The sequence below is a fragment of the Malaya genurostris genome, chromosome 3 (assembly GCF_030247185.1).
Source record: "Malaya genurostris strain Urasoe2022 chromosome 3, Malgen_1.1, whole genome shotgun sequence".
Classification (NCBI taxonomy): Eukaryota; Metazoa; Arthropoda; class Insecta; order Diptera; family Culicidae; genus Malaya; species Malaya genurostris.
In genome coordinates this window covers 156,557,729-156,584,669 of record NC_080572.1, presented here as the reverse complement: position 1 = coordinate 156,584,669, position 26,941 = coordinate 156,557,729, and the positions used below count along the sequence as shown (strand labels likewise).

General features: G+C 37.0%; 2 protein-coding genes and 1 long non-coding RNA gene across 3 annotated transcripts in view; 2 read left to right on the top strand and 1 right to left on the bottom strand.

The window, feature by feature from the left end:
* Nucleotides 1-14,236, bottom strand: part of LOC131435876 (zinc finger protein DPF3) — a 30,646-nt gene extending 16,410 nt beyond the window's left edge. Inside the window, exon 1 of the mRNA XM_058604131.1 lies at nucleotides 12,751-14,236. Within this exon, the coding sequence (XP_058460114.1) occupies nucleotides 12,789-14,078 (1,290 nt within the window). The 5' untranslated portion in view covers nucleotides 14,079-14,236 and the 3' untranslated portion in view covers nucleotides 12,751-12,788. The remainder of the gene's footprint in view (nucleotides 1-12,750) is intronic.
* On the top strand, nucleotides 3,464-4,228 carry LOC131434052 (uncharacterized). Its single transcript, XM_058600702.1, has one exon. It carries the CDS (start codon nucleotides 3,464-3,466, stop codon nucleotides 4,226-4,228), a length of 765 nt encoding a protein of 254 aa, XP_058456685.1.
* An 11,386-nt stretch (nucleotides 14,237-25,622) lies between the features above and the next one.
* Nucleotides 25,623-26,340, top strand: LOC131438716 (uncharacterized). Its single transcript, XR_009230975.1, has 2 exons — nucleotides 25,623-25,919; nucleotides 25,981-26,340. It is a non-coding gene; the product is annotated as an uncharacterized LOC131438716 (long non-coding RNA).
* Nucleotides 26,341-26,941: the final 601 nt, after the last annotated feature.

Below are 26,941 nucleotides of genomic sequence, written 5' to 3'. Positions count from 1 at the left end.
TACAAACGAAACAAGGTAGAAACAAGCCTCTCAACAAAAATTGAAGCCTTCTTTGTTTTTGCGAAAAATGTGCAAAGGGGAATGCTTGCATAATTCATACAATTGATCAACTAATTGATATTCGGAAGTGTTAAGGAACATGTCAGTTGTTTTCGTATTCACGACATCCCGTTATGTCTCTGACATTACCCACCCGCCTTTTTATATTTGAACTCTTATTTCAAACTAAATAATGTTATTTTCTACCATTGAGATGTTTGGTTTTAATAATTGGTTCGAAAATCACTTCTGCCCGGGCTGTTACTTCTATGTATGACATTCAAGCTAAAGAAGGTAAATTTATCAGCTGCATGACATGCTGTATGATTGAATATGTTTTTCTTATCATTATAATTATTGATAATCACAGCATATATGTTAATATTATTTGCTGGTTTTATTGATATTACTCCGCCAACATGGTTTTGCTGAATAAATTTTAAATACATCAGGAAGCATGAAATTTCGATGCGACCGACTAAACAAACTTTTTTAAATTCTTTTATTCTATGTGTGGTTATTATCCACATCTGCTTACTACCTATCATTAGATTTCCGAAAATTTAAAAATCCAAAATTCCCAGCGATTGGTGCACCCAAACTCATATACATTGACTAAAATTGTCAGTGCATAACCTAAGTTAAACCGTGTGAAGGCATCTTTTTTTGCTAATTTCAGGCAAAATTTATTAATTTCGCTAATGTACTCGCCCTCCGTGCACTTTTGCTGATCACAACAGAAATGATTTCCTGTATTATTCGTTTCTCGAATTTACAAGAAGAAGCTTTTACATCAACAAATCCACGTTTTCCTATAGAATGTAATCGTTTATTGTGGAGATTTTTTCAGGAAATAGGGCAAACCAGTAATATAATAAAGTATTTCAAGTATGCGCTCATTGAAAATATTGGACGTCACATTCCAACAACCCTCCCCCTTCCCACAAAAGATCACGTTTTGTGAAACAAACCCCCCCCCCCCCCCCTGAAACAAACGGTAAATATGGTGCACGGGAACGGCAGTGGAAGTGAAATTTGTCTTACCGCTGGACTTGCGGGAGGTGATTCGAGAGATGTGGTGTGGTTCCTCGACTCGGGTGCCACGTCGCATATGACCAGTGACGTTTCGCTTCTGGAACATATCAGTCCAACGTCGATGAGCATCGGATTAGCAGATGGAAGCAAAATTGTGTCAGCAGGAGTTGGATCAGGTCGGTTTCGAGTGATGAACGAGGATGGGAGAGCTGTGACTGTCAGCATGAAACAAATGTTCCACGTCCCGTCGTTGACTAGCAATTTGTTATCGGTGAGTAAGATCACGGACGAAGGATGCACTGTCTGCTTCGACAAGTTTGGCTGCACCATCAGCAAGAATGGCGAAAGGGTGTTGGCTGGAGAGCGGGTGGGGAATTTATATCGCCTGAAACCGTTTACTCACGAGGCTCTCTTAACCGTGAAGGGTCACAACCAAAATTGCATCCATACTTGGCACCGACGGCTAGGTCACCGTAACGAGCAAGCAGTGAAGGAGATAGTAAGAGATAAACTCGGCAGTGGGATACGACTTCAAGAGTGTGGCATCAAATCTGTCTGCGGAGTATGCTGTGAGGGTAAAATGGCGCGTACACCTTTCGCTAAATCTGAATACAAGTCGAATGCTGTGGGAGATCTCATTCATACCGATCTGTGCGGACCGATGGAGGTATCAACACCGCGCGGGTCTAGATACTTCATGACCATGCTGGATGATTACAGTCGGTACTGTGTTGTGTATCTTTTGCGGGAAAAATCGGAATGCCATGAGAAAATGATCGAATACACGGCGATGATGAAAAATCAATTCGGTCATGCGCCAAAAATTTTACGTTGCGATGGAGGAGGAGAATATTCTGGAAAACGTCTACAGAAGTTCTTGATCGACAATGGAATTTTATTACAGAAAACCGCCCCTTACAGTCCTCAGCAAAATGGGAGGGCTGAAAGGATGAATCGTTCTCTTGGAGAAATGCTGCGTTGTTTGCTGGTGGAATCTAGTTTGAATAAACGGTTCTGGGGTGAGGCTGTTTCAACCGCAAACTACTTATTGAATATAACCCCTTCTTCTATTGTAGAAGGAACACCTTTTGAGAGATGGTGGAATAAACAACCAGATTATTCGATGATTCGCGTATTCGGAAGTAAAGCCTATGTGCATATTCCTGATGAAAGGCGAAGGAAACTGGATGCCAAAGCCAGGATGCTTGTTTTCGTCGGTTATGCTGAGGGTAGAAAGGCGTGGCGTTTCTTGGATACTGAAACTAATCGTATCACTATTAACAGAGATGCTAAATTTTTGGAGTTCGATGAAGAGGAAGAACCAACAGTTAACAGCGCACCTCATGAGTCCACCGATGTTCAATTATCAGTACCAGCTCTGCCAGCAAGTGAAGCAACAGCCAAAAATCGATGTGATGATTCGGTGAATTCGGATTCTGACGATCGCTTGCCATATGATAGTGCTTGCGAGCACAGGACAACTGATGCAGACAGCATTGATGAACCAGAATTTGGAGGCTACTCTGAAGATGAATTATTTCGCCGTTCTAAGCGAACGACGAAAGGAAGGCCACCTCGTAGGTTGTTGGAAGAAGTTCTCATTACGCAGTATTCAGATGAAGAACCGAGAAACCTAGAGGAGGCTTTGTCTAGCTCGGATAGAAACCACTGGCTTGAAGCCATGAAGGATGAACTGATGTCACACTCGGTAAATGGAACGTGGGAACTAACAGATCTGCCTACCGGGCGGAAGGCAGTTGGCTCTAAATGGATCTACAAAATCAAAAGAAGTGCATCTGGCCAGATAGTGAAGTACAAATCTCGTCTTGTTGCACAGGGCTACTCGCAACAGTACGGCCAAGATTATGACAAAGTTTTTGCTCCTGTTACTAAGCAAGCAACATTGCGAACCTTCTTAGCTGTGGCGTCGAGGAGAAATATGTTTCTTCGGCATCTCGATGTGAAGACCGCTTACCTGTACGGTCACCTCTCGGAGGAAATATATATGAAACAGCCACCAGGATTTGCTGAGAAAGGAAAGGAGAAGCTGGTATGTAGATTACGTCGAAGCATTTATGGTTTGAAGCAGTCGGCGAGGTGCTGGAACCAACACCTGCAAGATGTTTTCGTTGGACTGGGTTTTACACAGAGCAAGACGGATCAGTGTCTGTATACGAAAATAGTGAATGGTGTTCGAGTATGTTTACTTGTGTATGTAGACGATATTCTCGTTGGATCAGAAGATCGTTTATTGCTGGAGCAAGTGAGTAGTGATTTGAAGCAGAAATTCGACATCACTGATTTCGGAGAGCCTGGTTGCTTCTTGGGCATGAAAATTACACAACGGGATTGAGTATACAGTATCACACTTGAAAATTACATTGACAAAATGGTAACACGATTTGGACTGCAGGATGCCAAATCTGCGAAAAGTCCCATGGATACCGGTTTTGTATCGACGGAAGTTTCTAGTGCTCCATTCGAGAACGACACGGCTTATCGAAGTCTGGTGGGGGGGTTATTATACGTGGCAGTTTGCGCTCGGCCAGACGTTTCGGTGAGCGCTTCAATATTAGGGCGAAAAGTATGCTCGCCTACTGAGGCCGATTGGACAGCTGCAAAAAGGGTACTGAGGTATTTGAAGCATACCAAAAGTGTTCGTCTGGAATACGGTAACAACGCCAGTGATCTTATCGGCTACTGCGATGCTGACTGGGCAGGAGACTTGAATACTCGTCGCTCTACCACGGGTTACGTATTCCTCTATGCCGGCGGTGCAGTTGCATGGAGAAGTCACTTGCAACGTTGTGTGACTTTGTCGTCCATGGAATCAGAATACGTGGCTCTCTGTGAGGCTAGCCAAGAACTGGTGTGGCTTCGCAGAGTTTTGGAAGACTTGGGTGAGAAACAGAACTGTGCAACATGCGTTTGGGAAGATAATCAAAGTTGCATACAATTTGTTGCATCTGAACGTACAACTCGACGGTCCAAGCATATCGATACAAAAGTGAGCTACGTGAAAGAACTGTACGAACAAGGGAAGCTACAACTTTCGTATTGTCCAACACAAGATATGGCCGCTGACATACTTACAAAGCCGCTGGGAACGCTTAAAACTCAACATCTTTCGAAAAAGATAGGGTTGCTACCATAAATATCAATTGTAGAGAAGGCAACTGTTGAGGAGGAGTGATAAAGCTGGCAACACTTGCTCTACAACTGACAATATTCCCTTTTTTTATTTCCTTCCTTTTCTTTCTTCTTTGAAATATTCTTGTAACGATACCACGAATAAATATGTTTCCTAATCGTTAAAGACCTTTTTCGTTGTTTTTCACGCTCGAACTGTCCCCAAAAGTGTTAAGCAGTGCGCAATTACTGTGGATACTACAACGCATATTTGCGACTCATGTCGATTACATTCATATCAACCTGTATCTGGTGAAAGTGCACAGCGACAAAGAGATGCCAGATTATACGACAGCTTCGCCAGCAACATCGGAAATAATTTAGAAGAAATTCAGCAGCTTCACTAATCTCAGCATCATCCCAACACAGCGGAAGATTTGAAGAATCAAAATGTTGAGGTATTTAATAAAGGTATTTTGAAATTTATGTATCTCCTATAGCAGTTAGAAACCTCAGATCAAACAAGTATCGTCAAGAAAAATATTCCAAAATCGTTGAAGGCATCAGAAAACAACTATTCACCACAAAATGAGTTACGGTTTACCTGCATGAAGTTAAGAGCAGTTCATCTAGAATTGGATGAAGGCTTAGACACAAACTCTTTCCTATGTTTTCTGAGTAACTTCATGGCGTTGAAACATGCGAGGCCAAGACAACTTTGGAGTGATAACTCTTTCCAATGTTTTCTGAGTAACTTCATGGCGTTGAAAAATGCGAGGCCAAGACAACTTTGGAATGATAATGGTACCAACCTTGTTGATGCAAATAGGGAGCTCAAGATAATTCTTAAAGAATTAAACAATAAAATGCAAAAACGGTGATTGCCTCTGGAATATAGCTATCTCTGAAGAAGATGTTGAAAGCTTTTGGAGTCAATAGGCCTCGAGTTGACACTCTAAGATCGTGTTTGTATAAGGCCACAGATATGAGCAATGATAGTTCAACACTCCAAATACCAAGCCTGAAAAAAAAGTTGGAACGGTAACTTTGAGCTTCCATAGCTCAGTTGTTTTTCAATGAATCTCAATAAATTTTAGACCCTCGAATTTTGTGAAGTTCGTAGATTGATTCAAAAATGTGGCAGATGATTGGTAAAAAAAACCAATACAAATTTGATTTTTCCCGTTCCAGGTTTTTTTTCACAAGCCCTATATGCCCTATCTGCTTTTCTATTTTCTTTCCTTTGGCATAAACGTCGCATAGAAAATATTGAACACTTCAACTTTACCGAGTCATAACTTTGTCGTTAGTAAACCGATTTTTGAAATTTGTTCACCATTGGAAAGGTACTACTTTCAGAAATAAAATGCACCGAAAAAAAACGAAAAATAGGGTTGTCTACCCAAAGTTATAATGAAAAATGTAGATAGATGACCTCAGAAAAGGTGAGACTGAGGCGATGGCCTATATATTTTTAAACATCATGCGATTGCTAGTGATACCAGCTACAATCTTCGCCCAACTACCATTCTTGCACAATCAAAAGAAAACCTTAAAAATCGATGAATTTATAAATATACATGAATATTTCCTTTTTTTTCACATATTTGTATATAACTCAAAAATTAAAGCGATGACATGTAACACAATAAGTCCCGAGACTAACAATGGAAACAACATTTTTTGCAAATTTTTTTTTATTCATCAACATAATCACCTTTTAGGGTGATACAATGGTTCCAACGTTTTTCCAATTTTTCAATACCATGTTAATAAAAAAATGAATCTTTCGCTTCAAAATAAGCTCAGTTTCAGCGATGACCTCCTCATTTGAGCCAAATCTTTTTCCCTGGAGCATTTTTTTAAGATCAACAAAGAGCCAGTAGTCACTGGGGGCTAAATCTGGCTAGTATGGGGGATGGGGAAGCAGATCAAAGCCCAATTCGTTCAATTTCGCCATTGTTTTCATCGACTTGTGGCAGGGTGCATTGTCTTGATGAAAAAGGCAATCGCGGCACCCACTTGGAAAAAACCTTTTTCATGCTCAATTTTTCATGAAGGATAGTAAATACACTTCCATATAATATCTGTGTCATCTCAGCAATCTCACGGAGCTTCACTTTACGATCTTTCATTATAATTTTTGTTACTTCACTCACATTTTCCGGTGTAACGGCTTCCACAGGTCTACCCGAGCGTTCCGCGTCATTTGTGTCGGTACGACCACGTTTAAACTCGGCGAACCACCGACAAATCGTTGCTTTTGATAGACAAGAGTCCGGATAACATTTTTCAATTCATTGTTTCGCTTGCACGGTGTATTTGCCAATTAAAAAACAATGTTTTATCAAAACACGAAACTCGGTTTTTTTTTCATTTTTTAAACAAACTACAAAACGACTTTACTCCAACCTCGATAACTCAGCTGTTTGTGGTCTGATCGACTTAAAATTTTGACCCGTTTCAAGCAAAGGTTAGTACTCTAGAAAGACGTGGTTACTGGTTTACTACGAGCGCCATCTCAGTTTTAGTCTCGGGACTTATTAATCCATGTGTTACATTTTTCTACTCCAAAATATGGAAATCATTACCAGAAACAATGTTATATATCCGTCCAAAGAATCTCAAGAAATTTGGCACAAATACAGAAAATTTTGCCCAACAATCAAGTCAAAACTTTTAAATTTTTTGACATACAATTTTTTAATTATTTTAGTTGAAAATTTAATATGAACAAAATTCGCAAAACAAACTGAAACTTGGATTTCACTGACAATCTTAAATATTTTGGTAAATATATTTAAGCTCCAAAAATAATTATATTTTTGTATTGGACAAAAGATTTAAACTTTGGATTCAGTAAAAACCATTCAAGCGAAGAGGTTGTGTTTCGATTATACTGCACGTGAGTTAACAGTTGCATGTAGTTAAAACTGCTGGTGCTAATAGCCCAAGCAATATTCGGAGCGTTTCCCGACTAGAAAGCTAGCAACGATGGCCATCCCGTTCATACGCACAGAGGTGTAGAGACAAAGAGGTGCAAGTGCATAGAAGTGACGAATCACTGAGGTGCCATCGCATAAAGGTGCGAAGACGAAGGGGTGCAAAGCCACAGAGGTCCTCAAGCAATGCTGATCTACCAGGTACCAGAATTTGTACGCTGCGTAGGATCGAAAGAGACGACATATATCGTGAGTGTAGCACTGCAAGGATCACATTTGATCGCCACCAAGAGCAACAGCACTGTACCTGGGGTCAGGTACAGGCAGCACATCAAGTTCAGTGGTGACCACAACGACTGCAGAGCAATTGAGATAGCAGAAAACGACAGAAGACTGGCAATTGGAAACAGCAGAAGACTGCCAATTGGAAATTATTGGATGAGCATCACGTCGTTCTTTACGATATAGGAACAGAGACAACAGCAACAAGGTAGATTTAATTTAATTTAATTTTTTTTTATTTCTCTTATAACTGAAATTTTACTATACATAAGTTTTTATTTTCATTTCGTTTTCATTTTGATATTATTAATTTACAAAAGACGGGTGGGTAATGTCAGAGACATAAGTGGATGTCGTGAATAGGAAAACAACTGACATGTTCCTAAACACTTCCGAATATCAATTAGTTGATCAATTGTATGAATTATGCAAGCATTCCCCTTTTCCACTTTTTTCGCAAAAACAAAGAAGGCTTCACTTGATCTAGATTACTGTGAATTTCACACAGCGAAAAGTGCAAAAAACAAATCAAACAGTTCTAGATTTGCACTAAACTGAGGATATTTCCCTTCGATTAGCGAGCAAGAAATCCTAATCGTTCTTTAGAAAACTTTTAGAGTCATTAGAACAGCTGATTTTGTGTAATGCTCTCCACCGTTGCTTTTTCACCAATGCAAATGACGCAGCTGTGACGTAATCGCTCTTGTCGGAAGCGAAACTAGTTTTGCAAACGACACAAAATACATCTGCTCGCAGTGGCGATAGAATAAAAACTGATCCAATTTTTGTTGAGAGGCTTGTTTTTGCCTGATTTCGTTTGCAGCTTTCATTAATGGGCGGTCCTAAAGACTATGAAAATAGCCGCATACAGAATTTTAATGTCGATTATTTCATTTCGGATTTGCATAATTTAATGAAAGAAACTATAAATATGCTGTAGGGATTCGTTTCTAGCATTCAGAAGGACCAAATTGAGGAACTCACTACTTTTCGGAACTCAACACTTTTCGGAACATTTTTCTCGAACGATTTGTTGTACAGCAGCAGATATTTTGTTCGCTTACTCAGAACGCGTTCTGATTGGCTGGTGTTGACATGGGTCAAATGAGACAGGTTTTTCAATAGTGTACTATTGAAATACCTCAATGCTTTTGCTATACACGTTTAAGTTGAAATATTTCGATTCCATTGGTAGTTAGATTATATAAATCCTTTCACAGATCACTGATCTATGAGCTTTAAAAATACGGCAAACGCGCCTTATTCCCTTTTAAACTCGTTTATACCAAACATTTCAGAAAAGTTTAATTTTGAATTATTTGAGATTATGTCACACAACTGAAAATTTTATCATAAAATTGTGATCATATTTCCGATGGGGTGTAGCAAAAATTAGGTTGATTCGTTAGATACAACAAGAGATATTCACGATCAAAAACTTATCACTCTCTCAGAGGGTAAATTTTGAAAAGGCACCCCATAGTAAAGTAAGTCGTATTCACGACAAAAAACAGTTTATGTAATGGATGATCTCATGGAAGATCTTCCGAATCCGATCCCGGATACTAGTAAAATCTTAAATTCTTCAAGGGCTAAACATTATCCAGAGGGTACCACTGGGCCATGAATAGTCTATTTTCGAAAAAAAGAAAAGGAATTAAATTTGATACGAATTACAAAGGAATTGACATCACATTTTTCAAAAGTTGTAGAACTCTCTAAAGTTAAAAGAGATAAAATTCAAGTTGTTGTTGACGATTTGAAACAGGCCAAAAAAATCGTAACCTGTAAATTATTTGCTGTTGAATATAGAGTTTACATTCCATCGAAGGAGGTGGAAATTGACGGTGTTATGACTGAAGCAAATCTGACAGCCGATGATTTACTTAAAAATGGAGTGGGTCGTTTTAAAAACTCCATGCTTGAGGGAGTTAAGATACTCGAGTGCAAGCAATTGTACTCTGCATCTATTGACGATGGAATTAAGTCTTTTCCGCCCTCAGATTCGTTTCGAGTAACATTTGCCGGATCTGCGTTGCCTAGCCATGTCTATATCGATAAAATTCGTCTTCCTGTTCGGCTTTTCGTACTGCATATTATGATTTGCACGAACTGTAAAAAATTCGGGCATACAGCTACTTATTGTAGTAATAAATCTAAATGCATGAAATGTCAAGGGCCTCATAAGGATGATCTTTGCGATAAAGGTATTGAAAAATGTGTTTATTGTGGGGAAGTCCTCATGATGATCTTTCAGTATGCGCTGCATTTAAGTTGCGTAAGGACAAAATAAAGCTTTCTTTAAAAGCACTGTCTAAGCGCACATATGCAGAAACAAACTTTGTTCATATAATAATGTGCGTAGACAAATACTACAGCGCAGAACAGATCAAATACCATACTGTGTTTTTACGGTTCGTCGGTACTGTGCTATTATGGTACTTCGATACTGTGATACTACGGTACTACAGTACTTCTTTAGTACTTCAATTCGTATCAAGTTTTTATGTTCGTCGTGATTGTCGTAGTCGTAGTAGTTGTTTGTCATAGTCATTATTATGTACTAGTCAGTTAGCGAAGGATAAACGCGTACCAGTTTGTTACATCACATCCGAAGTGTTTTACGGTGTCCCTATCCGTACGAAAGCTGTCCTTTGGCTTATCGTATCCAAAGTGTCCGCGGAGTCCCAATCCGCACGCAAGTCTTCCCAGGCTTCGTTTAGTAAAGGTTCAGTTAGACATCCGAGAATGTCTATACTTTATGTTTCGTCTTCGACTCGTCAGGCATATGGTGATCATGCTCTATCAGAAGCAACATGTTAAAAACGGTTTAAACGGTCAAAGATAATGATTTTTATGTGAGAAATAAGGAACAAGCAAGACCATTGAAAAATCCTAAATACACCAAATTGCTAGCAATATTTGATGAAAATGAAAGGATTAGAAATGTGTAAGGGGGATCTCCAAATGATCAAAATTAGTTTCAAACGACAATAAATCAGTAAAATACAGATAGGAAAGAAGAAATAGAACAACCAAAGTACTGTAACAAAGATGAAATATTTTATTATAGAAACACTTGAAATGTAAATCGTACAGAGATGAAAAGGAAGGAAAACAAATATGAATTTAAATTAGATGACTACCATTTGTTTGTTTTTATCGAATAGCCACGCATTGACTTTGCACCATTTCAATTCCTACGAAGAAGTCAAAAATTGGATATCTAATTGGCAAGGTATCCAAGGCCAGAAAGATGGTCACTATTTCGAATTTGTTTCCATTCAAAATGAATGTTTCATTTTAACAAAAGCACGCTCACTTCATCCTTGATTAATAAATCATTTTTAGATACATCGAAGAGCTTCGGTTTCATATTTTTTAAAAATATGGAAAAGTTCAGTATTTGAGATTTTCTAGAATAATAACCAATCCACCATGCGCCTCCGGGCCTCGGAAAATTTTTAGCTATTTCTATACCTTTTTTTATATTTATAAAAGAGGTAAAAAACCCGAAGCACATTTATATTCCTTCTTTAATTGCTTCCAAACACAACACACCAAGTAGCAACGCAACGAACTTCCTTTTGTGAGACCAAATCGATATTTTATCATAAAACGATATTCGGTAAAAAGTACACTGTGTGCAGAAAAACTGTAATAAACAGCCTACTCCCTATGTTTAAGTCTGTAACCAGTTCTTTTTGTCTGATCTTATCACAATACAGACATGCTCAAAAAGTCTGTCACAGTCAAACATAACAACTGTCAAAATATTTAACTGTGAATAGTGTGATCACATTGACATTATTTTCACATTTTTGGTGCATATCACCCTGTAATACCGGTACCGAAAGTCGGATCCAAATGAATTCAGGAACTTTGTATGGAACCGTGACCATGAACCCTTTCATTAGAGTCTAAGTTAGAGAAAATCAGTTTAGCCATCTACGAGAAAAGTGAGTGACATTATTTTCACATTTTTATTGCATTATTTTCACATTTTTTATGCATATCACCCTGTAATTCCGGAACCGGAAGTCGGATCCAAATAGAATTCTGGAACTTTGTATGGTACCGTAGGACCTTTCATTTGAATCTAAGTTTGTGAAAATCGGTTCTGCCATCTCCGAGAAAAGTGAGTGACATTATTTTCACATTTTTGGTACATATCACCCTGTAGCTCCGGAACCGGAAGCACACACACACACGCACACACACACACACACACACACACACACACACACACACACACACACACACACACACACACACACACACACACACACACACACACACACACACACACACACACACACACACACACACACACACACACACACACACACACACACACACACACACACACACACACACACACACACACACACACACACACACACACAGGGAGAGAGAGAGAGAGAGAGATTTCCTCAGTTCGTCGAGCTGAGTCGAATGGTATACGACATTCGGCCTTCCGGTCCTTGGTTCAAAATCGTATTCGGAACTGCGAGTCTGACTATGACTAGACTATATATAGTTGAATTAATTATTCGCCTCAATCTTAAGAAAATCATTCGAATTATGACACGAAATAGTTTAATTCTTAATTCGTTTAATAATTCTAGAGAAAATCAAGACGATGGAAAAATGGCGCAGTTTTTCAGTTAAGTAACTTATACAATATGATCTTTGAACTTGATCAATGAACCAAGAGAGGCTTTCAGGCAAGCCTAAACGTCTTTGAATCGGTTCGGCCATTTCTGAGAATAATTTTTCAATGAGAAAATAAAAGTGCGTCGGTTACGACACTTATGTATAGCATTATACCTCCGAAGCCAGAAGTGACTTTGAACTCGATCAACGACTCAATAATTATTTTTACATGAGCGTGATATTGTTGAAATTGGTTTAGCCATCTACGGAAAAAATGAGTAGAGAAAAAAATGCGTCTTGTCGGTTTCGTCAATTCTACCATTATATCTTCGGGACTGGAAGTAACAGCCTTTTAATCTTCGAACATAATCAATTAACCAATAGTGGCTTTCAAAACGAGTCTACCATCTCCGACATTTTTCGATCTCGTCGGTATATATCACTACATATCTCCGAGGCTCCGAACAAAAGGTTTCTTAGTTGTTCGATATTATTTCTATAGAAAAAGGTAAAATAATCACTTAAGATTTGGGCTGCCCAATTCCACATCAGAAACTCGAATAATCTCATAAGACTCTTCGTTGTAGTTTTTTTAAAGTTGATACGTGTTTACAGAAAAATTTTTTGTATGAATATGGTCTTTACTAAATTGTATAAATGTACCTACCATTCCTTCAGTTTGCATTAAATTTTCCTTGATACAGCTTATTTCTTATGGAATTCTTGCGTACACAGCTTGCAGCTCCAGGAACCTTCTGGTGGTGAAATGAGTGGTGGTGATAAACAATACATATGATATCCTCGGTCACAATCATCACAGAATAACAACTGATCATCATTATCAGATGTGCCACAAATGGTACAATATTTGCACTCAATACATTGCCATCTATATTTACGTACAGAAATAATCATATTAGCTGTAAACTGCAAGCATGTAGGATGTCCAGAGCGACCACAATCCGAGCATGACACTAGTTCCTCTGGTTCGAAAGTTTTTTTATTCTCGCGTGCATCACCAAGACAAAAATCACAGTACGGTGAAGGAATAGCCCTACCCTTTTCTTGTGCTGGTCCCGGAATAGAAGCTACAGCACTAGTAATGATAGGTGATGGAGTATTGTTCATAGAAGTACTAGCTTTGAACAGTTTTTCATCATGATCTTCTTGTTTTGACTCAGGGATCAATACTGGCATTAGCGGTTCCTCAGATGGTAGCGTTAAGGGAGAGGAACTATTTTGCGGAGATAAGTAAGGATGTGTGCGACTTTTTTTACAACTATCCCCGCTTTCCTTAGTACTGGGGCTGTCACCAACACTTTGAGATTTTCTTCCACGACCCCTTCCAGCTCCACGCCCTCTGCGTGTTGTGTTGAGATCACTTGAGTTGGATTTAATTTTAGATGAACCTAATCCACTTTTATTACTCCTACTTTTCTTTTTTCGAGTGCCATAGCTTTCTTCGAAGTCACAATCTGAATCAGGTAATTCATGATCATCATATGATTCCATATCATGCATATCCATATCTTCATAATACCAATCCTTTCCAGATTCATCTTTGTGTTCCTTGCATTCGCCTTCAATAAGTGAAGGAGTAGCCGAATCTAAATTCGAATTTTCAGAATCATACGTGCTTTGTAAATGGCCGAATGGTCTGTGAGTATACGTCGGGAACGGCGGATGTTGCTTTTGAAGTAAATACTGTCGACGAGATTTTCTCCAACGAGAAGCCGGATAGCTGTATACTTGCCCTTCTTTTAATCCGGGAATTCGTTGCCTTGCTTTCATAAACAAAGTCGAATGATACTGTGCGACACCCGTTTGAGGATCCAGAAAAGGCATTCTCAATCGTCTTTCGATGCATAATCGAGTGTTAAACGTTTCACTGTTTTCGATCACTTCTTTGTAAGCGGAATCATTGAAGAAATTTTCAATTTTCTCTAGACTTTGAATATTAATTTCATGAAAATTCATTGAATTTATGGACGCCATCGCTTTTGTTATATTTACAGCCTTTTTTCTTTTGAATTATTTTCATAACCTTTTACCAGAGATGCCAGGTGATGAGTTCAATAGTTTCAAGCAGGGTTGAAAACAGTGATGACTGGTCATTTTTTTAAATCTGAGTTCAAGCCAAAACCTGTCTGTTCAAAATCTGTGCACGTTTCCCGTAGCATAATAACTGAGCGGAATCATTTTGGAGAGCAACAAAATCTCACTATTTATAACCGCTCTGTACTTTTTGATGCTAAGGGCATATTCAGGAGTGTTCTAGTTCTAGATGCATAATTTATATCAGTTTTAAAATTTAAATCTAGAAATTATAACAAAATAAACTGGCAGCCCTAGCAGCGTTTTATCTGTGTTTCAAATATAGAAAAAATAGAACGGCAATGTATACCAGTTTTAAATTTGACAGTAGAACTGGTCGAAAAAATAAAACTAAAACGGATTGCTGGGGATACGTTTGTTTCAGTTTCATTTACATTATAGACCACCCATATGAATCTTGCAGCTGCTGAGTTTGCTCTAAAACTCTAATCGATTTCAAAAATCTGTGATCGATTTTAAAATTTGTGATCATTTTCAGATATTCGATGACAACTTTTCATAAGGGCACATAAACCAAATGTAAACAAATTCAATTATTGCATACATTTTTTAATCACTAAACAATCTATTGATTCACTTAAAATGAGCTAATGTTTGTTTGGAAAATTCCTCTGAAATCGAAATCTTCAAATAGGAATTTAAAATGCTAATTCATTTTTTTAAATTGATTATCCTAAATGTATCTTTTTGTTCTTAGCACCTTATGAAATGTTTTCATCGAATTATTTGTGCACAAAGTAAAAAAATAAAAAAAAAGGTAAAAATTTCAAACGTTTTCAGGCAGGGTTGCAGAAGTTTGTATATCCGAAAATTATTCGCAGTCAGCGAGTTTGTCCTACTGGCAACAATTTCTATATAAAGTGTTATAAGCTGCCCTTACACGTGACAATATTATTGTCAATCCAAAGTATTGTCAATACCGTCAATCCAATTGACTTGGTAACTTGAGTCCGCATTTTTCGAACAAATCAAGCGTTTGAAGCTTCAAATATTGCAACTGAACATTGAAACATTGAGAGAAGAGTTCATTGCACATATTTGACAGTTTCTTCTCTGGAGAGAAAGTATTGTCGGATTGATGAGCAGTTTTGATTTTTTGACAATATTTTCGTCAATCCAATTAAGTTTCCATTACACGATCAAAAGTATTGTCAATACTCCTTGTACTGACAATAATATTGTCACGTGTAAAGCTGCCCTTACACGTAACAATATTATTGTCAATCCAAAGTATTGTCAATACCATCAATCCAATTGGTTTGATAAATAGAGTCCGAGTTGCACATATTTAACAGTTTCTCTCTGGAGAGAAAGTATTGTCGGATTGATGGGCAGTTTTGATTTTTTGACAATATTATCGTCAATCCAATGAAGTTTCCATTACACTTGTCAATACTCCTTGTATTGACAATAATATTGTCTCGTGTAAGGGCAGCTTAAGGGCCGCTATACGCAAAAATGTGACTGAGCAACTGCGATGTCAGATCTACGGAAATCTCCGTAGTTCTAAGGGCATATTCAGTAGTGTCGACGACACGACCTGCCACTCGTCTATCGAAACTGTATCGCAAATTTAACTACCCCTCAGTAACTGGTAATGTCATAATGAAATCTCTTGAAAAACTATTGAAACTGGCTACACAGGTTGATGAATTATTGATTTTGAATATAGTGGTTTTCAGCTGGAGATAGAATGCGACGGAATTGTCGCAGGATAGCGAAATAATGAGCGCCACTGATGCCAGGTTTGCAGACTGGTATGTAAATTTGCAATTTCGTTTATTAGCAGACTTTGCAATTAAGCCGACTTTTTTGCAGATTTTCGAAATTTTTATAAACAATCGTCCATTTTAATGACTTTTGCTATTACTGTAGGGTTTTCGTTTGTTTTTTTCGTCATACTTCTAACTATTGAGGTCGCATAGAACCATTTCTAATACGCAGACGCCTAAAGTTTCACCTGGCATCGCTGCCAGAAAATTAGACAGTTGTTTTAACCCCTTCGCTGTCTGTTGTATTGAAATTAACTAGCATTAGACCAAAGAAAAATTGATCGTCTGTTGGATTGAGGCCAATTGCATTTTCAACTGGTAAAATTCCTTAGCGACAATTGTTGTTTCATTATTCATCGAAAGCATCAACAAATGTATATCTGTCAAATACGACCAACTTTTTAGAGTAGACAAATAGCACAATCGAATAATAGTATGTTCACATTAGCGCTGATATCAAGTGATATACGGATATACTTGATATCCGATGATATCATGTGTGATATCACTTGATATCCCATACAATTTTATGTCAACGCGTATCACCATTTTGGCATGATATCCGGGATATCATGTACGATATCATGTCGAGTTGTCAAAAATCGCAACTAGCAACACGGATAATGGCATTGAACGCACTCATTTATGAACGTCACTTTGAGGGTGACATTGAACAATCATTATAATTCCGAATTTTTCAACGAATACTGGCGTTCGAAAAACATTAAATGCAAGACTTCAATTATTGATTGAATTGTAGGAGAGAAAAGCAATATTATTTATCTTACTCCTAATGGGAACATTCAATATGTCAACTTGATTGTCAAACGATATCATTTCGATCATATGTGAACACTTCCACGTGATATGCGTATCATCTCGGTATATCAAGTGATATAAGCGCTAATGTGAACATGGTATAAAGCACGAGGTTTTGAAAACCAAGGCGTCGATGAATACAAAATATAAATGAAAAGGGAACATACTAAGCACAAAATAACCATTATGTACGATTCAGACGATCCGTCTTCTTTTGTCACAGTCAATCTCCGTCAACATTAATTACATGCATTCTTATGAAGCCATTCACACGTAACGTCACCGTCACGGAACGTCTTGACGGACGGAGCGTGTGAACGTTCCGATAAAGAAAGTATTAAACTAATTTTGACGGAAGCTGACTGTTCGTGACTCCACGAATGTTTAATAAATGAATACTTTCAATTGTATTACACTTTGCGCATATTGAATTTTGTAACACCCTATACTCACATCCTACCTTTTATATTTATCTTATGTTAAAACCACACACCCTATATTTACATCCCATCTTTTATATGCACACTCTGCTAAAGCAGAACACTTACACTCACACAGAGAAACACAAACGTCAACTGAATCACTCGTATTAAAAGTATTGAAGCTATCACACGCGTTTATAATTCGTTTCTGCTGTTCACCGAAAGCCGTGATATTCTTCCAGGAAGAATCATTCACCGTCGCCGCTTAAACCAAAATTCCGCTGTGAATCCATCACCGACGGATCAACCATCCGATCATCGTCTCAAACACTGACGTTCCGGTGACGGTGACGGAAGGAGGTGGATCGTCTGAATCGTACATTATGTCAAATAAATATCACACGCCTAAAAAATCTGTGCAAGTTGTAGCCGTAATCTGCCACATACGCATTATCAATATGAATTCATTATGACTGAAGTTTTCTTAATAATAAATAAAAATTTAGTCATTGTAACGATCAATTAAAAAAATATTTTTTTCTGGCTTGTGGTCTCGAAGAGGTTGAATCGATGCGAATGACAGTTTCGCTATCTTTGCGGCATTTTGTCGCGATCTTATCGCATCGCAATCTTTTCTAGCCGACAGTGAAAATCACTATAACAATTACCAAAACCTTGGTTACTGCATATTGAAGACTTGAAGAATGTAAACAAAATAAACTACCTCGAGTGGAAGATCTCATTTCGCGGCAAATTACAAGTTCTGCAGCATCACCACGCGTAAGAGCAGTGGATCGATTAGTTCAGCTGGGGCTCGAACTTACGAAAAATTTCTTGTAGGAATGCCAAAATCTTTAGTATTGGATAATTTTTTTTGCGTTGTCGGTATCACATAGCGTTTCAATATCCGTCGATGTTTGGTAAATAATTTAACATAATCAGACTTCAGATCAGATCTATGACGGCTGTCTGCTATGTAAATGAGTTTTAAGATGGTAGTAAACTGCAAAAGTCACTGAACCGTTAGTGCGAATCCTTCTATCAATCTGATCATCAAAATTTAGTATCGAATAATGAATGATAAAGCTGAGTCGATCAGATAAATCAGCACTATTCTACGAGATGCAAGTAAATCGTTTGCAACAAATCAAAGATGATTAAATATTTGAGGTTTCTTTCTAATCCATTCCAGAATCGCACTTCATATGCAGGTACGAATAGACTTATAAACATAATTCAAATTTGTTCTTTTATAATGACTTCCTAAAGTATTCGTCAAATTTATGTATTTTTATTACTTCTGATTTTCTACCAAATCATTCAACCCTAATTGCTAATCAACGTACACTTCGCAAAACGGGTGTAAAATTTGATGAACCTGAGAAATTTGAGAAGCACGGGTTTCTGATCCGAATTATGACCTGTAAAAATAAATTTCCCTAAAATAATTTGATACTCATCATGGATGAGTTTCATGACTACGATACAGATTGAGCTCCTTGATAGCCCTTGAAGATGATATAGCATGACGCCTGTCTATCGCAGCAATACATCTAATGTCAGATTTGCATATTGTGCACCCAGTTCCGGTTGGCGCAAATACAAAAGGAACGTTGTAACATTAACTTACAAATTTCTAGTTTTTTCTGGTACATGTTCAACTATTCAACCTGGCTCTGGTGCAAGATAATTCTAGATAAATAAAAATGTTCAGTTAGCCAAATTTTATTCTTCGTAGTTAGCGTATTGTGAAAGCGTCTTACTTCGTCGTATTGATAATATCATTTTTCAGGGGTACCAGTTCCCGGCCTCGCGCTACCTCGATCTTGATTTCTCCAGAATTATTCAGAGTTTTTAATTTTGGCACTGATGGCAAAAAATTTCAATTGAATTGTTTCAAAACTTTTTCAAGTGGTTTGTTTATTTATTATGGGGTTCCTTGGTTACTAGTTCGTAGCAACTTAAGCAGTGTTGCTCAAGAACATTATTTTCATCACCATCAAGGGGTCGCTATATTCGTGGTAACTGGCGGTAAATCGCTCACGAACACTTTTTATTTTGATTTTCCTTCGAAGTGTCTGGTCGTGTCGTCGGTAGTGTTCTACACGCTTATTTGTGGCTACCCAAAATTGAGTCAAAAGTTACCCAATTTCGCAAAAACTATACCTACCCAAAATTGAGTAGAATAGGTATTACGCAATTTTGGGTAAATACGTTTTTCGCAAAATTTGAGTAGAAATTACTCGTTTTTGTTAACACTTGTAAGCGAGTGGAAATTACTCATTTTTTCATTGAATATGGATAGATTTTACGTCTCTATGATTTCTCAACAACTAAAAAGAAAACTAATAGTTTTACAAATTTTCATTTATTTTCAGACGCAGTATTGTCTTCAAATTGTTTAGTTTTATGAAATAATTTCTGTTTTCACATAAGTAGAGCTTAAGCACTCCGGCAATTTTATGCACCGTTTTGTGAGCTGTATGTTTTTTTCGTTTTGTAAATTACAATCGTGAAGAATTTTCACTAGTGTTGGAATTTGTATGACGAAGACGGAGAACGTTTTAAAATATATGTCTACAGCATTTCTGAACTGTTTTTTAACACAACAACACCATCAACAATGACACAGTATGATCCAATTTTAAACGTTTCAGCATCACAAACTAGATGCGGTACTCTATTTGCAGATACCAAGTAATCATTCAGGTTCTGAAAAATCATGTAATTGATTGAATAGCGCCTAGTGGATTGATAATTTCGTCTTAATACCTGAGTCCACTGTATGACCGGAGAAAATAGTAGCTCCTCTGGAAAATTCCAGTTCTCCGATCCGGATTTGTTGATCACTTTTTAGACAAACTTGCAAAAATACAGAGAAATCCTCGCAGAAGCTAGCTCTACTTACCAACTAGAGCCTCATACGACTCACTGTCCCCTAGATCTCTGATTTTTTCCATTTTGAGCAACTTTAAGTCTTCAAAATTTCAAACATGAAAATGTCGGATGAAGCTAATTCTACTCAGTGAAAGTTTTATATTTTACTCATTTTTTGACAGCTGGTCACAGTTTTCGAAAATGAGTACTTTTGATTCAGCCACTGAGTACCCACAAGTAAGCGTGTAGTTTTAGATACATAATTTATGCCAGTTACAAAATTTAAATCTGAATTTTATAACAAGAAATACTTGCAGCCTCAGCAGTGTTTTACTCGTGTTTCAAATATACAAAAAATAGAACGGCATCGTAGACCAGTTTTAAATTTGACAGAAGAACTGGTCGAATAAATAAAACTAGAACGGCTTGCTGGGGATACGTTTGTTCCATTTTCTGCTATATTATAGATCTTCCATATAGAACTTCTAGCTGCTGAATTTGCTCCAAAGATTCGAACATTTTCTACGGATCCGTAGACAAAATCTAATTTGAAATTGGATTTGGAAATTTGATTTTTTCTACGGAAATCAAAATTCATCACCGGAGAACTACGGAAACTAGTTTTGTCTGGCGATCAAAAAATAGGCTTTTCACCGCGAGAGCTTCCGAGAAAAATTCCAATCTACGGAAATGACACTACTACTATCTGACATCGCTGCTGAGCAAGCAAAAAAAAAGGTCGCGTCAATTTCAAAAGTCTGCTAAATTTGCCAACAGTCTGCGAAAAACTCGATTTTCAAAAGTCTGCGAAGGTCTGCACAACAAAAAATGTCTTGAGCACTATATACGAAATCTGCTTTGAACGTTTCGGTGCTCATCTGTGATCGATTTTAAAAAAATCTATGAAAATCTGTGATCGATTTCAGAATCTGTGAATGTTTCAGAAATCTATCATTTTTCAAATCTGTGCAGCAAATTGTAAAATCTGTGAAACACAGATTAATCTGTAAACCTGGCAGCCCTGGTAACAAATAATGTGTATCAGATTTCTACTCCCCGCATACGCATGTCTGTCAGATGGCTGACTAAACGCTGCCAGCTGGAATAATATGGCTGGCACTAGAGTGACTATAATCAGAGTGGCGACAGCTGTTCGTTTGGAATGACAGCTCCCAGTTCCAAACGAGCAAACGACCTGTCAATTCAATGTAAAGCTAATGGAATGTTTTGAATTGTTGCCAGCATTACGGATGAGATGTCGTCACTCTGGTTATAGGCACTCTAGCTGGCACGCATTCTGGTGACCGACTGCCGCACCGCCAGAGATGCCATTTATACAGATATATCTGTATTATTCAGATTTTTACATGCGCATACAGATTTAATACAGAGTACAGATTTCTTACAGATTTCTAATACAGATTTCACCAAAAGTATTAAGGAAAAAATTAAACTATCTATTAGTATTTGAGCTATCTGTTAGTATTTGATTACAATGACGAGATAAACGTTTAGGAATCAACGTACAAATCACTTTTTAAAATATATATTTTTTGTGCAAATATTTAATGAAGAACACTGAAATCCATTTATATTAAAATTTGTAACTAAATTGAACTTAAAAGTTAGACAAGTCTTGGCATCATGAAACATTATTGCCAGACTGACAGTTGTATTACCTGACTTGACGTTGCATATTGGGTTTTGGAAATCCATCTCAACTTATGAAGTGAACATTTTAAAATTAGACAAGTATATGGCACCATAATTCAATTGTTGTTGATAGGAAAAAAATTATAAAATTTCGTCGATGAACATAATATAAGATATGAAATTTAATCTACCACTCTATAACCATAATCTATTGGAATAACACCTTTTAACATAATTGTATTGTAGAAATTTCATTTTATTAGCGAATACAGATAAATACAGATATTTTATACGAATCAATACAGATTTTCTATGAAAATATCTGGCATCTCTGCTCACCGCTGCCAGATATCAAAGACATCATATTAACAAGATATCCAGCTCTTACATTTTCCGAACATTCATTGGCAACATCCTTTTTTGCGAGCATGTCGCCCCCAGACGAGCCCGCATCGAATCTTATACATAGAAGTAGAGGAGAAAAATGTCAAATTCGTACGCGCCAAAATAGCAGGGTTGCGCACCCACACGGAACGCCCGAAATTAGCTCTGCGCCTAATTCGTATTACTGTTTTTGAATTAGTTGATTTTAACAACAAAATTTCCAAAATAACTATAAAATTAGTTAAAATTTAGAATTTACTGTGCTGAAAAAAACTCTTATTTTTAGAGAATGTGTTTAGTTGGCGAATATTCTGGACACAAACCAGCAATATTTCAATCTAACACGAAATTCTCATTGACACCTAATTTCGTTATTAAAATCAGAAACTTTGATTCTATTTATCTATCACCGTCATTACTGAAGGACAGCAGTGTCAAAGCAAAACAATCCATTCAAAAGCTAAAAGGGACAGTCTTGTTGAAACTGCTCGCAAATTGTTTAGATGTTTTTCGCATGTGTTACGATATATCCCTATATAAATTTCTAAACCGATATGTAAAAATGACGTAAACTGTTAGTGGAAAGTGTATTTATTCAGAATTTGTGCGCAGTTGAAGCGATTGTGGGTAATAATGTTTTTACGCGAAACAGTGAAGTGAGTTTCGAATGTTGCACTCTAATTGTACACGTCAAATGATGTTTTTTTGTATCTTCTCATTCCGGGCTACGCCTTCCGGTGTACTACTTGTATTCGGTTTTTGTTTTCCGAGTGCTCAAAGTTTTCAGTGAGAAAGTCGATTTCGCGAAGTCGAATGAAGAAAACAACGATTTAGAAGTAAAATTTTCAAAAAGAAGTCTATGTTTCGCTTATGTCTTTTTCTCCAATACAACATCGTATTTATACCTGCCAATATAGAAAAGAGAACCGCGACTGAAATTTTTTTCGGTAGTAGTGTGCCATCTAGTGGCTAGTAGTCATTACGGTGTTAACGAGCGCCATATAGCTGCTAATTGCAGAAACCAATTCAACTAACCATGTTGGTTGAAAACAACGTTTTATTTCTCTAATTCAACTAAAAAATTAGTTGAATGGATATGAAGCGTGCCTTAGCTAAGAAATGACAGCACGTTTAATTGGTGAATTCAACTAAAAAATAGCTATTTCAACAAATATTTTATTATTATTAAGAGAATTAGAATTAAAAAATCTAAATTAGCAAAAGTAAGATTTTTTTAGTTGTCTCAAAAAATAACTAACTAAAATCAGAAAATCAACTAATTTTTTCGCCAAAATACTAATTTCGGTCTTTCCGTGCATACAATTGACATGATATGTTGAATGTGATGCCGTGCGATGGCGTTGCTGAACTGAAGATTGACTTCGCTCCAAGCTGACAGGGTCTGCAGATATACAACTCAAACGATACAACACATTGAATTTTTTGACATTTTCAGCGAAGATGAGAAGATGGAAACGCTCGTCTAGCTTAGATACAGGCGACTTTGTTTTTTCAAATTAGATTTGACAACCGTCACTGAATCAATTTTGGTAGCCGCCTGGTGGCCATGGCCGCCCAGGTAGCCAAAACGCTATGCGGGACTGATAAAAACATGTACACTCAGAAAAAAAGTCACTTCAACGCTACGTGAAAACGTATGTGATTTTTATGCATAAAACACTTCTTGTAATACTTATGTGAAGTATTAGATTTTTTATCGTGACGTCACAAATGAACAAGAATTCATCCTTGACAGTTCAGCGGAACTGTTTACAAACAAGTTTAAACAAAATCGAGGAACACATCGCAAACAATCATTCAATAAATCTCTGAAACGAATCGTTAACAAATGTTTTGAAACTCTATTTAGGTGATATGGTCCGTAAACGTTCTCATCCGTATGTCAACAGACAAACAAACAAAAAAGTCTGTTCACAAACAGTACCCCTGAATTGTCAAAATGTGTTCATCCGATTGAGGCTAGCAGTGACGGTAAAAAACCTACTTAGGTTTTGCACGATGACGATACAAATGAACTGTCGATGAATCGAATTCATTTTTGGCAGTTGCCGTGTGTTTGTTTTGTTTGCGACTGCAAACTAAAAATTGAAAAATGACGAAAAAGTGCCTGTTAAAAACGTGTTCCACAGTAAAAAGAACTTAAAAGATTGTATGTGTTTCCAGCATCAATATATCGATATATGTATAAATCTGTTTAGTGTGAGGCGACTTGCAATTTTTACATACAAACGATGAACCTCTGATGAACTTATAAACTGTAAACAAATACACGTCGACTATTGGCATATTGTCGCAAAACAGAAATGTAGAGGCGCTGCTTGATTAGAGATGATACTTTCAGCAAGAGCTGTCAAATCGGTAGGAAAATTTCTAATTACTCCACCTTTTCAACGATTTCTTATGAAAACGGGCAAATTCATTTGAAAAATCATAGTAGAAGTTGAAGAAAAAGTTCTAACTCTGAATTGGTAATGTTGATCTTAGTTCAATGTGCGAAATCTACCGGTTATTCAGAATAGAGCATTAAACATGGTTTGATGCCATTTTTCAAATGCCTGAAAATAACAAATAATGTATTCAAAATAAATAGTACTCGATCGCTATACATTCTAGTACTCGAGAAATCAACATTACCCTGGTTTTTGTTCAAAAAAATGTTGATCCGAAAAAACCTAACCTTACCCAGTTTCACACATTTCTGAAGATTATCCATGTTTAATCGTAGTTTACACTAAAAAAGTAGTAGTAATCACTTTGAAATCGATTTTCTTCTACTCCGAGTGTACTTTTATTGCTAATATCTATTTGTACTATTGAATAAACGATAAAAAATGTTGCAAATCACTACTGCCGATATGAAAATTTCCGAAAGAATCCTCCTTTTCTTGGTTCCATTTTTCATTGGCAGGTGTCGCTAGCGGTAAATCAGTTTCGCGACTATTAGGTTTTTTACCGTCACTGCTAACCTCAATCGGATGAACACATTTTGACAGTTCAGCAGTACTGTTTGTAAACAGAAATTTCTTTTGTTTGTTTATTCACAAATTGGATCAGACCATTTACGGTCCGTATCACCTAAATAAAGTTTTAAAACATTTGTTCACGATTGAATACGTTTCGTTTTCGATATTTATTAAATAAAAAAGACTAGTTGCAAAGTGTAAAGATGATTGTTTTAGATGTGCTCTTCGATTTTTGTTTAAGCTTGTTTGTAAACAGTACCGCTGAACCGACGACACGACCAGACACTCTGAATAAATGTTGAAATTAAAAGTGTTTCTTAACGGATCACCATCGGTTACCGAATATTGAATGACCCCTTGTTAATGAACAAAAATAATTTCTCGAGCAACACTGTTTTGGTTGCTAAACAATGTAGTCGTCATGTTACCGCAGCAAAACAAACAAACAGATCCATTGGTATATCAATTAAAATACGGAATTTATTTTAAAAAATTCGCTAGATTAAGAAGTATTTAAAATAAATAACAGAAAAAAACGCTAAAAGGAATGAAGAATCATTCGTCAAATAGTTTGGAATAATTCTTGTAATACTTATTTGTCTTTACAACAAAACCATAGTTTTCGTTGCAGCCTTATTTGAAAAAGAAAATATTGGGGACATATCTACTTCCATGTTTAACATATTGCTACAGTGTTCCTGATATTCAGGTACCATGATGGTTCTTGGTATCAATCGAAAATTCACCATGGATGATACTTTGGAGTTTTTGAATTAAGGTTAGCTTGTTGGATTCTCATAATATGGAACGGTAAAAATACATTTCAATTACTGATTGTTGCTGACTTTGATATACGATTTAAATATTACAGACAAATTTCTCTGGAAGCATTTTGTGGTCTGCTGTCCAAAACAACCCATTCTGACAATGAAAATATCAAATCACCCCAGATTATCACGGCTTCTAATGGCTTGTAGAGAAAGTTACATCGCAGATATTATTACGATGATGCCCACCATCTGCCGCATGGTAATGTGGTAAGCAATATCGTCTAACAAACAGCGTTCAAGAACGATTTTCTTACAAAAACTACCTGCAGCCGTACGAACACAACGAAAGTAGTTTTCATCAATCTATATTTCTGCATATAATTAGGATTAACAAATGAAATTGAAAATTATATTGCTTGTTAACATAACTCCCCCGGAAATGCATAATCGATTAGTTCCAATATTGTTTTGTTTTAAAGTTTATGAGAAATCAATAATTTATTATCTAAGGTACACAACATGTAAAAAAATAGTAAAAACATTCGAGGTCGGAAGCATTCACTTGAGCGTTGCGACGAGAGACCACGAGATTTTTCTGCCCACTATCACACCGTATCCTGTTTAAGAGGTCGTACGCGATATGGAGAGATGCTTTGACAGGCTGAGGAAAAACGTAATGTACATCGAAGCAATATTCAGCGTTGAATCGAGCAAAGCAGCAATAGAACAGCAGGTCGGCCAATCACCATTAGGACCTAGAACGACTGTTCTTTACCGGTAACAAGATAAATAAATGTAACTAGGGTTACGGAGCTGTTGTTCCGAAAACAACAATTCCTCAGACTGCGTTGCCAGTTTATACCATTTTTGAAAGATTTCATTTTGACATTTCGAGTTACTGAGGGGTAGTAAAATTTACGATACAGTTTTGAATAGCGAGTGGCACGTCGTGTCGTCGATAACACCATCAATCTTCATAAACAACCACGCGCCACCTTCATTTTGATTACTGCAGAGGCACAAAACAGCTTTGAATAATTGCCAATATCTAGGTCAATATCA

Excerpts from the sequence above, each read along its gene's own strand:
- LOC131434052 (XM_058600702.1), top strand. The coding sequence starts at position 3,464 with ATGGTAACACGATTTGGACTGCAGGATGCCAAATCTGCGAAAAGTCCC.